This window comes from Ictalurus furcatus, chromosome 24, assembly GCF_023375685.1.
Source record: "Ictalurus furcatus strain D&B chromosome 24, Billie_1.0, whole genome shotgun sequence".
In the NCBI taxonomy this organism is placed as follows: Eukaryota; Metazoa; Chordata; class Actinopteri; order Siluriformes; family Ictaluridae; genus Ictalurus; species Ictalurus furcatus.
In genome coordinates this window covers 11,024,725-11,038,808 of record NC_071278.1, presented here as the reverse complement: position 1 = coordinate 11,038,808, position 14,084 = coordinate 11,024,725, and the positions used below count along the sequence as shown (strand labels likewise).

General features: G+C 43.4%; 1 protein-coding gene across 1 annotated transcript in view; it reads right to left on the bottom strand.

Annotated features, from left to right (window-relative positions):
* gna12a (guanine nucleotide binding protein (G protein) alpha 12a) overlaps nt 1–13,582 on the bottom strand; it is a 39,861-nt gene extending 26,279 nt beyond the window's left edge. Inside the window, exons 1-2 of the mRNA XM_053612324.1 lie at nt 12,250–13,582; nt 329–544 (exon numbers count right to left, since the gene is read on the bottom strand). Coding sequence (XP_053468299.1) covers nt 329–544; nt 12,250–12,567 — 534 coding nt within the window. The 5' untranslated portion in view covers nt 12,568–13,582. The remainder of the gene's footprint in view (nt 1–328; nt 545–12,249) is intronic.
* Between the last annotated feature and the right edge of the window lie 502 nt (nt 13,583–14,084).

Sequence of the window (14,084 nt, the reverse complement as noted above, 5' to 3'; positions counted from 1 at the left end):
TTAAGTCTATAACGTTAGCCATACTAATCATTGTTTTGTAAAGGTAGTTGTTTTTAAATCACAGCGTATAGCTTTAAGTATCTGCTTTTTCAGTACAATAAAGAACACAAAGACAGAACTAAATAATAAATAAATAAATATAAATAATAATAAACTGACACACCTTCGGGCTTGAGTTCATAATTTATAAGCACCCAGTTTCAAAAAGCATTCATGATCAGACCGAGCATTTTGGTGAAAGACACTCCCGTGTTTGTGTGTGTGTGTGTGTGTGTGTGTGTTACTCAGAGGCCAGGCCCAGTAGCACCCTCAGATGAAAGTTACTCACCAGCTGGAATTCGCTCCTGCGCCCGTAGGCCTCCTGGATGCCCGAGTCACCCCAGAGTGCCTGGAGGGCAGGTACATACAGCTGGAAAGTACAGGGCTCCACCGGCATCCCTGCCTTGTTCTCGAACGACATAACAAACATGCCATGCTTCTCATTTTCCGAGTTCTGCCAGGGTACCTTGAGCTTGTCCCGGGCATCCACCAACACCCTCATGCCCTGAAAGAGACCAAAAGACAAAGAACGTGAGAGAGGGAAACATTTCTAATGCATAAGTCATTCATGAGTCATGCCTTGCTCGTTCTGGACACAGTGGCCTCAGCTTCTGCAATAAAAACTGCTTTGACCCAGTGCTGAGAATGTGAGTGAACTTTGGACTACAGTACAGCTTCATTCCCAGAAACTGCACTGAAATCATTACTCTGGAGGCAAGATGCCCACTGTAATGTAATACATACTGAACCCTTTAAGGAAAATTTCAGCATACAACTAGTATTTACTATGCTATTTATCAGTACTATGTAGTGTTTTGGAGCACAGTATGGCGTCACTCAGCCTGAGGGCTTTGGCAGAATTCGCCATTTTGTCTACATCCATCAATGTGTTGTCACTGCGATACCCAGCACGCAATCAATGAGAATTTTCACCGCAAGCAACCGGAGATTTGCACACACAACGATTCTGTCGAAGCACTGTTCTTCACTTCTCTAAAAAAAAAAGTGTTTGTGACTATTTACCAGTGTGCAGCAGTCCTTTGGACCTAAAGACCACATGTGATCAACACGAGATTCTAAAGAAAACAATCTTACTTTCACATGTTAAACACAAAAACTGACAACTACAATAAGGTCAAAGCAGATACAATTTGATTCTCACATATACTCATATACATATACCCACAAAGTGCCATTTAAACAGCATATTTATACCATGAGCTCCTTTTGCCAAAAAAAATTAAATAAAGGAAAATATAAATGCGTAATTCTAAACTCTCGATGTAGCGTCCATCATTGGTTGGGCTTATCGTATTGTAACATTATTGTTGATAAATATATCCAGGTACAAACATGCTTTAATTACTTGCTTTGGTTTAGTTAAGATTGTTATGGAATTAAATTTAGGCCAAAAATACACAACGAGAGAGAAGAAAAACACTCTGAAACTGAAAACGGTGAACTCAGAGACAGAAATGTAACATGGTCTTCAAATAAACAGCGTTCTTTGTCAACAGTTTTTGTTAAAAGTTTCCTTTTCGTAAATCATGGTTTACGAATGCGCTGCCAGAGTTTTCATTTATACTTTCAAACTTTTCGTTTATGCGCCACAAGTTTACATTTGAGATTCTAGTACAAACCTCTTGTGTGGGAGGGGCTAAACAGCGATCGACTCTCATTGGCTAGTGAGATTTGGATCGACAGCTCCCTGACCTGGAAGTAGAGGTTTCAGTGTTGGACTGGATCTGTTCGGTTCTCTGTATAGTTATAGTGTTTTGTACTTTGTTGTGGAAATTACTTATTTACTTAATCAGTACATTAGTTCATTATTAATATTTGAGGTTCGAGTGGTGTTATACGACTATTTTTTCGAGATGCACTCTCAGGAGCGGCACGGAGCGGCGTCGGTGTCATTATCATCAACGCCATCATCCTTCTCCTCAGCTGGACACTCCTCAGCTGTTGATCCAAATCTCTCTAGCCAATGAAAGTAAATAGCTGTTAAGCCCTGCCCACACCGTCCCAAACGTGAACGAAAACTCTGGAAGTATCATTAACGGAAACAAAGCTTAGAAAATGGTTAACAAAGAAGACCATGTTAAATTTTTACCACAGAGTTCATTGTTTTCTGTTTTCAGAGTATTTTTCTTCAATACTGGTGGCACAAATTTAATTCCATAGAGTGCTAGGTCTGGTGACACATGCACGGTTCGATATCAGTTTGCAGTAAAGACATGCGTTGTAGACTGATTGGCGTTTCCAAATGTTTCGTTTTGTGTAAATGGGTGTGCGAATGTGTGTGAGATTGTGCCCTGTGATGGGTTGCGACCTCATCTCTTGTGCCCCGAGTTCCCTGGGACAGGCTCCAGGCTCGGCCGCAATCCCATGAGCGGTACAGAAAATGGATGGATGGATGGACATGGAGCAAAAAATTCAAACAGCCGACTCTCAAAGATCCATCAAAATGTACTTGTGTACATGAAGTGTCACAAATAGCGGCCAAGTTAATGCATAAATGATTTGTAGGTATGTTTACAACAGCTGTATGAAGGGGTAATTTTTAAAAAATGAGGAAATATGATAGCCCCAATCTAAACATTTCTATAAATAAACCAAGTCACCAACTTTCTTTAAACTTTGTTGAACTTTGTCTAAGAATTCATTTGTACAGTCAAAGACAGTTATTCACCAGTGATGTATCCCACCCAGGCTTCCTGTCTGTACAGTAAAAGGCATGTGTTGGGCCAAAAGGAAGAGTGTTCAGTCCCAAATACAACACAGAGCTCCTCTACTCAAATCCCTGCACTGGAATCTGGAATCCAAAAAAAAAAATGCCAAAAGACCTCTATCGACTTCTCTCAATTACTATTGCAGCACCATCCACAAAGTCAACTTCTTCCTTCCAGCAAAACTGACACCTTTCTTCTGCACCATACCAAGAATAACATCTTGAAAATTCAAGTCCCATAAGGAGGACTCTATTTCTTTCCTTTTAAATCTACATCAACAACAGTGTGGCTCAGATATGGCGGGTGTAGCCACATGGGACCGTGATTAGAGCGCTCTGCCAGCTTGTGTCTGGGAAGAGAAGACCTGCTAAATACTACTGGGATATCTGCTTCATCGAATATGAGACAGGATGTGCCCCACGCCATTCCTTGAGTCGCCAAGGGTTCATGGGGGCATGGAGCAATATTTACAAAGCCTTTTTTCTGCCATACACGCGTATAAGGGATCTGTGTAATAGCCCGAGGCAGACAAACTGTAAAACACATAAACCAGGAGGTAGCTACAGGAAATGAATGTGGTACAGAACTCCCTAGTGTCCTGTCGGTAAAGTAAGCAGTTCATGTTTAAGGTCTGACTGCTGACACCGTTTAAATACTCTTAATGAGAAACTAGTACACAGCACTGCCAGTCGCAGCATCTTCCTCCTAGACCTGCCCCCCCCTTGTTCCCGCCCCTTTCCAAATGCCAAACCCACTCATTCATGACCTTTCACCCACTTCCGCCAGGCGCTATCTGGGAAAGGACACGTCCCCTGTCCTCTTGGACTGCCTCTGCCGACACAACCACAGTGAGAAGAAAGAAGGAGAGATGGAAAAACAGAGAAGATACCGAGGGAGAGAGGAAGCAAGAGAGAGAGAGAGAGAGGGAGAGAAGGCTGCTTTATCACAGTGTAGAGGTCAGTTACAGGGCTTCCAATCACTCTCCGAGTCATGGCACTGTCCCAAAAATAGCTCCAAAAACCATCAAAACCTCACCTCACCATAAGTGGAGCTCCTAGTGTTTCTGAAAACCCTCAGCAAAACAAGTCTCCACCGCTTGTTTGAAATGGCATCCGTCGAGTTTGACTTTTAGACCGTTGTTTTGGAAATACTTCACTGAAACACTACTACAGCTCCATCCCTCCATTTTGCTCCGACTGTAAAAAGCCCACACCAGACACTGTGTGATACGCTCTACGGAGGAGTCTTTGACGGGGTTTTTTTGGTGAATGGGGAATTCCCCTCTGTGCAGTAGAAAGCAAAAGACATGCACCATGTCCCTAATGACCGCTGACCCAAGTTCTTTCAAAAAGTCGTACTTATAATTTGCAATGCAATTAGTGGCTGCAGTGTAAGCAGATTAGCGGCAAAACGGAGCAGCTGCTCTTAGTTTCCCTGCCTCTGAGTAACCGCAGCTCAAATCAATGACTCCCTACTCATGAACAAACTGCCTACATGGAAGGGTCCTCTGGCCCCAAAGCAAAGGAAATCTCAAATTTATCACACAGGAAGATGGGTCTGAAATACGTGGCTCCCAGTGGTCACCCATTGAGCCACTTCCTGCATCCTCCCCCATAAGATTCTTGTGGGCTGAGGAAGAATGCAGTCCTCTCTAGACAGGGGACGACATAGAAAAACATGCACGGTCACTCAACTGACAAGTTCCAGTTACATTCAGCACAAGTTTGATGTAGGGCAAGTAAAGATATGACATAAGGAGTAAAGGAGTGAGACAGTTACTTCCACTTCTTCAGTCATGTCTGACTTCTGATCTCTGAAAGGAAAATGACTTGAATGTATAACACACTCCCCTTTTCTAAATAGAAATCCACATTCCACAGTTGCGACCCTGTTTCTCCAGGACTACCGCTGTCTGAAAATAGAGGTTATCCATTGTCCTCTCATTCCAAAACAAGACATTCCTTGCCCCAACAGAATGCCATAAATGTTTTCTCAGGCTTGTAGTAAACAGAGGAAGCATAGCTCTACTTTTCCTCCACTCTTTCACAGCAGTGCACAGAGATGAAGACTTGTGTGGTATGGCTGCGGACTATCTGGCAGGCAGAGAGGTGTTGGGGCAACCGAGGTTAGATCTAATCAATGAGCAGATAGAAGTCAGAGTCAGGTCACTGTTTAGAAGCATCCAATAAAAGAACTTCCTCCAGGGACAGAGAAAGGCCTTGTCCAGGCTGCAGATAGGTGACTGCTGATAAGAACGTGTTTTCCCAGCATGACACAATAGATATTTTAAACCTTTGTGCACTAAAACGTTGACGATGCACGCTGAAGCTCAGGCCTGGACAATGCGCTGGAATGTTGTTTAGAATAATGGATGACATTTTTGCTGGTGTAAAAGCCAGCTGTACAGTGTCAAAGGAAACAGAAGGATAATATCGAGCATCCCAGGTGGCTTTGTCAGACAGAAAGAGAGAAAGAGCGAGAAAAGCTGGACCTCTGCCTCTATAATGTTGCTGAACTGAAGATAATGCTATCTACCAAACAACCAACAGTACGGGGCAGCATGTGGGCTTTACACACACTGTAATTACTGTGGAGGTTTGTCTTTTTTCATTTTTCTGATCCTGAAATGAGCCAAAGAAAGAAAACAGAGCATTCTGAAGTATAAACATGTGTTTTTATACTATCCTGTTTAACACACAACAATATTACACAGTCATTATGAACAGCGCTCAGCAGGGGTAGGTGTAGGTTGATGATACAGATAATGGGATAATGACAGTGTTCAGCTTCCTGTCTGTGTGTGAGGAAAGACATTTCCTCTAGCTGTGGAGCTGAAAGCTATGGCACTCATAGCTCTCTGACACTATCAGTGTGGAGCCATCCTACTCTGACCTTGACTAGGGCACTGGCAAACCCCCTCCTTTCACCAGGCCAAAAACACTCACGCAACTCCTAAGACCTAAAAAGGCACTTCTCGGTTTCACACCATTAATCCTGTAGAGACGTTTACCTTACTGACGGAGGCCTTGTTTGACTCAATCTAGCTGACGCTGCCAGATCGACTGTCTCTTCCTCTCTCACAAACACAACCCTCAGAAGGGATTCTTTCTCCCGTTAGGAGCATTTTCTGACAGCTATTAGCTGTTTATACTGTGAGGTGTTGGCACCTCACTGCGCGGAAATAGACTGAACTACTGGCAGATTATTTACGTATTTAAGTTTTTTTTTTTCAGAGTCATTTAGCCATTTAGCGATATTAAAGGAGCCATTAGTGCCAGCACATACGTTCTACTGCTATCTCAGAGGTTGATTATCAAATCCCTTGCATAACTGAATGTCAGCTACCTTTTAACGTTTAATCATTAATGCTATAAATAAGACCATTTGATCGGCTATGGTTTGTTTCATACTTTGTTCGACAACTTTTGACTTGAAGCAGAGATCAAGCGCATACCTCTCTGTGTAGTCATCTTTAAACATTCTGTTTCAGTGATCGACTTTTCTTTAAACAAGCCTAGATGTCAGTTCAGTAATCAGACTAGATGGGGGTAAATAAAACAAAGAGTCTCTTATCCCCTTTCTGAGTTAACGTCTCTCTGCCTGAAGCTAGTCTCTGGTCTGATGAGCTGCCTTCAGCTAAATAAGTTACATAAATGCATGTGATTGGATAAACCGTCAACAAATGATGTGCTACAGAAGCCAGGCACTGGTTAATATTTCGAAAACAAACGGTCTAATGGTGACAAAAACTCCCTCTGGTTTTATGCAGATTTGAAAACCGTAGATCATACAAGAGCTGAATTTGCGTACTTGCTGTGACTGTGCCAATATGCAGCGTAGGAAACACGATACAGTTCACAATGCTGTATACCGTCGTGCTAAATAGTGCTTCGCTATAGGAAGTAACAAATAGAGATCCATTTTGATGGCTAAGTATTTAGTATGGTAGTGTACAATTTTGGACCACAGTAAGTTAACACTAGCTAGCAAACGCTAAATGAGTGATAAAAGTCAAATCATTTAATTTATACCCCATAGCTCCATAATCCGGTGGGAATTTAGGTTTCTCTTATACTCTTTGTTTCCATCAAGAATACATTGAGAACACACATGGGCCAGTATGGCTGCAAATTTTTGATGTAGCTGGGGTTTCCTGACATTTAGACAGCTCTCTGCTCAGGTCTGGGACAGTATCCATCCATCCACCCATCCACCTATCCATCCATCCATCTGTGCATCCATTCACCCATCCATCCACCCACCCAGCCATCCATCCACCCACCCAGCCATCCATCCATCCACCCGTCCACCCATCCATCCATCCATCTGTCCATCCATTCACCCATCCATCCACCATCCATCCATCCAGCCATTCATCCATCCACCCATTTTCCATACCGGTTATCCTACACAGGGTCACAGGGGAGTCTGGAACTTATTTCAGGGAACTCAGGGCACAAGGTGGGGGACACCCTGGACAGGGTACCAACCCATCGCAGTGCACAATTGCACACACATTCACACACTACAGACAATTTGGAAAATGCCAATCAGTCTACCACGCATGTCTTTGGAGTAGGGGAGGAAACTGGAGTACCTGTGGAAACCCCCCGAAGTATGGGGAGGGCATGCAAACTTTTTAGAGTAAAAATCCCCTTTCTAGAGCTGACTGAGATATCTAAGACTAAAGAATGTAAGGGTAAGGACAATACAAAGAACATGCAGTGCATGGGAATCAGGACTGGACACCAAATAAAAGCATCGTTCTTTATATCTGACTCCCCGTTTCATAATAACGTACTGTGCTATCATCGCTCGCCTATCACCCCGTGCCTCAAATGCTTTGCTGCAAATAAACCAGGTTGACCTCAGCGCTTCCTGTGTCTGCGAGGCAACAGAACTGTCTCCCAGGGTCCCGTCCACAAAGAGAGCTCAGTTTCAGCTCTCTGCTCCCCGGATCCTCTACAGGGGACTGGCAGGAGGATCTGATCACAATCAGCCTCGGTCCAACAGAGTGATGCTTTTAGCTCTGCTCATTCTGGACGATTGCAGGGGAAATCGTTTGTTATATGAGGGATCCGTTTCAGACACCCTGACCTGCCCAGGCACATATTTGTTTTGTCCAAAAATGCTAAAATGACTAACTATAAAGTAAGACTTCACCGATACAGATTGTTTCAGATTGAGTACTGGGGTATGTTTTTGGCATGTGATACTGATACTGAAATTAGGAACCAACTTATTATTCATCAATAACAGATGTCATGTACCAGTTTCGTTTTTAGTTTAGTTCTGTTTAGGTTTCATCGGTTTACATAGCGGCCATGAAAAGCACACATCCATGTTCACGCACTTGGACTACTAGGCTTGTTCTTTATCATAATAGCTGGTAACTGAGCATTCTTACGAGTATGAGTAAATGAGCATGCAGCCTTCCGATACACATTACCGATATCGTTATCGATGCATCTCTACTATAAGGAAAAGACAATAGGGACTCATTAGCATGATTTCATTTGAATAATACTGCTAATCCCTCACTATTTTCAGAATGTTTATTCCAATAATAAACCTGTACAGTGTATCTGTGCTCGTTCTGCCGAAACATAAACAACATATAACCTACAGAATTAACTAGCCACCTCACGTTAACTAGCTAGCTAAAATATAAGCACTGGTTGAAGGGAAAATGGTCGATCCACTGTAAAATCTCACAGCACGCTGCATGCACCAGATCACAGGTTGAATATAAGGGCTTTCCTGAGTCTCTGCACATTTCTGGAGTTGTTAGACGCAGGTCGATAGCTAAAATATAGCATAGCACGTTCGCCTCACACCTCCAGGGTCGGGGGTTCGATTCCCACCGTGGCCCTGTCTGTGCGGAGTTTGCATGTTCTCCCCATGCTGCGGGGGTTTCCTCCGGGTACTCCGGTTTCCTCCCCCAGTCCAAAGACATGCATGGTAGGCTGATTGGCGTGTCCAAAGTGTCCGTAGTGTATGAATGGGTGTGTGAATGTGTATGTCATTGTGCCCTGCGATGGATTGGCACCCTGTCCAGGGTGTACCCCGCCTTGTGTCCGATGCTTACTGGGATAGGTTCCAGGTTTCCCCGTGACCCTGAAGAGGATACGCGGTATAGAAGATGGATGGATGGATGGATAAATAACCCTGATATAAGTAGAAGTAAGTAAGTAGATATGAGTAGAAGGGTCGAATTACTCCCTCTTGCTAGAAATTGAGTTAGTGAGAAACTTACTAACACCTCCCATCACAATACTCCGCAACAAGGACTATCACCTATCATTCAGTAGCTTCCCACCAAATCAAGAACAGATAACCTGTTCAGCAAGAAACCCACCAGTCCGGAATCCATGTTTGCCTTATAGCAGTGCTTCTCAAAGCTGTTCTAGAGGACCCCCAGCACTGCACATTTTGTATGTCTCCCTCACCTAACACACCTGATTCAACTCATCAGCTCATTAGTACAGACTGCAAGACCTGAAATGGGTGTGTCAGATAAGGGAGACATATAAAATGTGCAGTGCTGGGGGTCCTCCAGGACAGGTTTGAGAACCTGTGCCTTATAATATAATATCATAGACACTCTCTCACGCCCTTTTGCTTTGTTTACATTCTCTCTCTCTCTCTCTCTCTCTCTCTCTCGCTCTCTCACTCTCTCCTGATTGGCTGAAGCTCTTGCCAATCACTGTTTAGTCAGACTTTTTTAGTGCATGAAGGAGCCTAAAGACATGTGACTTATCTGTGCTTGCATATGATGCGTAGCCTGTGAAATCCAATCCGACACACCTGACATGACCAGCTCAGGAAAATCAGATTATAAAGTATTTTCTCTCCTGACGCAATAATCATGACTTAATGTTCCGTTTTAACAACAACAACAAAAATTCTACGCACTAGAGCTTGACGTGACTGATCTTTAGTATGAGAGATATTTTTAACATGTTGACAGAGGCTTTAATGCCACAAAATAGACATAAAGAAAATCAGGAGTTGGCGCACGTAGAGCTATGTGCACTCCCTTGCGAAAATAAGCTTTTCCTCTCTCTTCCATATAAAGTAAAAAGCATCTGCAGAGCCAAACCTCCAAATTACCAGCACTCTTTTCTGACCAAAATGTAGGTGAAATTACAGCCAAGGAAAGAAAGTTTCCTGTTGAAAGAGCCAGGAGCCAGAACATACACCACTTGATCACTGGATGAGAAGATGAAATATGACATCGGACATTATTATTATTATTATTTAGGGTCCTGTGAAGTTCTGCTTCACCTGGACGTGTTTTCCAAACTTACAAAGGACACCTAGTGAAAAAGTAGGAAAGATCTGAATGTCTGTAGAGAGTCGATAAACATAAAATGGACGTCAGATCAGTTCTCTCCACTGCATCTGACAGGGAAGGAACATCTGTTGCAACTCCCAGTGAGAGACCAGGAGACTCATATAGGCGCCGAAAGACACTGATCAAACTGACGAGGGAACGGCAGCTGTGCGAGGGAGAGAAACAGAGAAGTGACTGCCAAATGAATCCGGGGCGCTTTAAGGCACGAAGCTACTATTCTACTCATGTAACAAGCTTTCTTCTTCCCCTGGCCATTTAACCCATTAATGTGGAACACTGTATATCACACAGATCATACGACACAAGGCAAAGGATTCCTCTCATACTTCTCTATCTCATTCGCCTCCTCCTTCCCAAACAAACACACACACACACACACACACACACACACACACACACACATTTTCTTCCTGGAATTACAGCCATTGTTAAACACAAAAGCAACCAGAGCAGGACCCGCTTGCAGGGAAATGACCTGGCAGCAATCCCATGACTTTTTCTGTCAGTCAGCTCGTGGAAGCAGTAGACACCTAAAACAAACATGACTTTGACTAACATGGCGCATGGACCTGAGTCTGAATCCATCACACAGCTGGCTACATTTACGTGACCCTTCACGCCATAAATCAGGCTCCACATGTATTCCCTGTATTCTGGGGATTAGTTTGCTGCAAATAGCTGTAGATACAAATCATGATTAAAGAAAATGTAATGGTGGCTTTAGGAAGTAAGTACTACCTACAGTATTTACCATGATTATGACACAAACTTTCACACACTTACAGATTTGGCAGCTTATTGCATGACTTTTCCACCCACTGAAAACCCAAGCAGAAAGCACATTTCTGCACAACATAGGGTTCTTGTTGTAGCAGCAGGATTTTCTGAGTAGTTGAATCAGAACCACAGGTTGTCCAACAGACATGATAAACAAGTCACTAACCCAGGATGCTGTCAAGACTGGAGTGGTGTCTTGTAAGCTATATCTTATGAGAGACATTGTGTAGATACAGACAGAGAGGTAGACATACTGTAGACTGTTATCTTGTGTTATGCATTCTTCGAAAAGAGGTTCCTCAGGGGTTTTGGGAATGGTCAAGAGTTCTAAGCCTTCTAAATGGGCTATACTTAGAAAGGAAAGCACTTAGTTTTCGGTTTTTATGCTTTTGCGATCTTGATGTAGAACTTGACAGAGGCATGCCAATGAAGCTGTATTGATTTGAATTGGGAGACAGACTAGACAAGTAATGAGGTAGACACTTAGAAAAATTGTCATCAAGCCCCCTAGAGAATTCTTCAGTTTGTCCTCCTGGAGAAACCCTAAAACGTTCTACGTAGAACCCTGTGAAGAAAGGGTGTAATGATGCATCGCGATGCAAAAATGTGATGATGTTCATCGTGGAAATGTGTGATTCACATCATGGATTTTAGCATTCTATTCATTTTGCCTGTAATGCAGTTGCAGCGTTTGAACACCCACGGCCCCAGTCTGTGCAATCTGTCCAATCTGTTAAAATATACACAGATCACGCGGGTCACGTTTTCATGTTCTTTTGTGGAGAACCGTCCAACAATCTCATAGCTCCAGGTTGCTACGACAAACGCACATTATACGTTATGCAGTTACACGACCATGTCATAATGGTTAAAGAAACCGGTCATTTTAGCCGACTTTAGAGCTCTAATTCTGCTACAGAGCTCATTATGTTTCAGTCGGTTGTACCTGTACTACGTTCTTATGAATAATTCTATTTATTTAATTTCATACAGGCAAAAATGCACATCGTTTTGTATCGTTTATGATTCAGAAATAAAACAGCGTACTTTTCAGTCATCATTTTTCTTCGTTCAAGTTTTGTTCAAAATATTCTGAGAATCGAATCGCGAATCAAGTATTGTGAATCAAATCGAATCGAATCAGAGTGACTGGAGTGTATCCACCCCTAGTGCTTCCTAAGGGTCCCAAGTAAAACTTCTTGAGAAGCTAGAACCATCCAAAGAACCCCTTAGGAACCTTTTTTTTCTGGAAAATATAGGAATTGAAAATCCAGCTGAAAGAAAGTGAGTTAGTAGGCGAGTAGTAGGGTTGTTGTTGTTGTTGTTTAGTACTTTTCTGAAATGTACCTTAATAACATTCTCAAAGATGGTGTCTCTAAAATCCAGCAGCGCTTTCTGGTCAAACTCTTGTCCGTGAATAATCCTCATCTGTTTGAGAAACGTGGACTTGCCGCTTTCTCCTGCGCCCAGTAACAGGATTTTGACCAAGCGGCGCACGGAGCGTCTCTCGCGCGCAAGCATGGAATCGATCTCGCGACTCCGCCGCTTGGCCTCGCGCGCTTGGGTCGCGTCCCGCTCGCGCGCTCCGTCTTTCCCGTTATTCCTCTCGTGGCCGGGCTCAGCGGGGAGCAGACACCGGCTCAGGGTGCGCACCACGCCAGCCATCCCTTCCACTTAGCCCTCCAAAAAAAAACCCAAAACAAAACAAGACAACGAGCCAGTCCTGTTCAGGGCTCGTGCGTTACACAGACCGGTCCTGTTCAGGGCTCGTGCGTTACACAGACCGGGCTTGTCATCGGTAAAACAGCGCAAAGCATTTGTTTCCCAGCGCTCACTCCTCCTGCGTGCTCATAACAACACAGTAGAAATGATCAGCTGAACGCACAGAAGATTCATCCCATCAGAGAAGCATCACACATTCCCGAAAGACTAAAAAAAAAACTTTTTAAACTGATGCAAAAAGTTTGACGCGTCCAAAATGTCCTCTTCACCAACTGATTTGTTTAAAAAAAAAAAAAAAAAACTTTATCAGTTTGTCAGCAGCACGCCTTCTAGATTCCGTGTTTTTACAAATTCTTCATTATTTTGCCGCATTTCAAGAGTTATTTAACTTTTGCATTGTTCTCAGCATTCGAGACCCTATTCCTCACCACTCTGAACTGCTTCGACTCTCTCTCTCTCTCTCTCTGCCTGTCTCTCTCTCTCTCTACGTCTTTCTCCGTCTCGCGCCGGACCGGCTCATTTCTACGCATGCGCAGTATGGGGCGCTCATGAGCAGCACTAGGAGGCAAGAGTTTATACACCCAAAAGTACATCTATCTTTTATATCATGTTTGTAGACACCTGACCATCTCAATCACATGTGCCTAATCCCCCTTTTCCTGCTATAATAATCTCCATTCTTCTATGAAGGCTTTCCACTAGATTTTGGGGCATGGCTGTGGGGATTTTTGTTCATTCAGCTACAAGAGCGTTAGTGATGTTATTGGATGAGGAGGTCTGGGGTTCAGTCGGTGTTCCAGTTCATCCCAAAGGTGTTCAGTGGGGTTGAGGTCAGGGTTCTGTGCAGGACACTCGAGTTCTTCCAGTCCAACCTTCTCAAACCATGTCTTCATGGAGCTCGCTTTGTGCACAGGAGCATAGTCATGCTGGAACAGGTTTGAGTTCCAGAGAAGGGAAAATTATTTTTAATGCTACAGCACACAAAGACATTCTGTACAATTGTGTGCTTCCAACTTTGTTGGCAACAGTTTGGGGAAGAAGCTCATATGGGTATGATGGTCAGGTGTCCACATACTTTTGGCCACACATTAATTGTGGATGTAACATTTGGGTGAAGTTTATAGGTATGTACTTACAGCGTGTAGCTCATATGTTGCTATGTAGGGGAGAGTGGTGTCCGTTGTAATAGGGGTCAGTTGCTCTAGTCATCAGCAATGCACATGCTCAGTAGCCTCCTTTGCCTGCTTGCAAAGAACAGCGATTTAAACCAGCTGTATTGGAGACTGTATGATATTTGGCTGAATCGTGCTGTTGCAGAGGAAAATCGCACATCATACAAGAATTCTTTGGCCGGGATTCATGATTGCTTGCCTTAGAATGCATAATGAAACCGATTTAGTGTCATTGCGACCGAAGACGGCTGATGACAAAGTTCTGGCAGTGTCAGGAATTTTTGAATA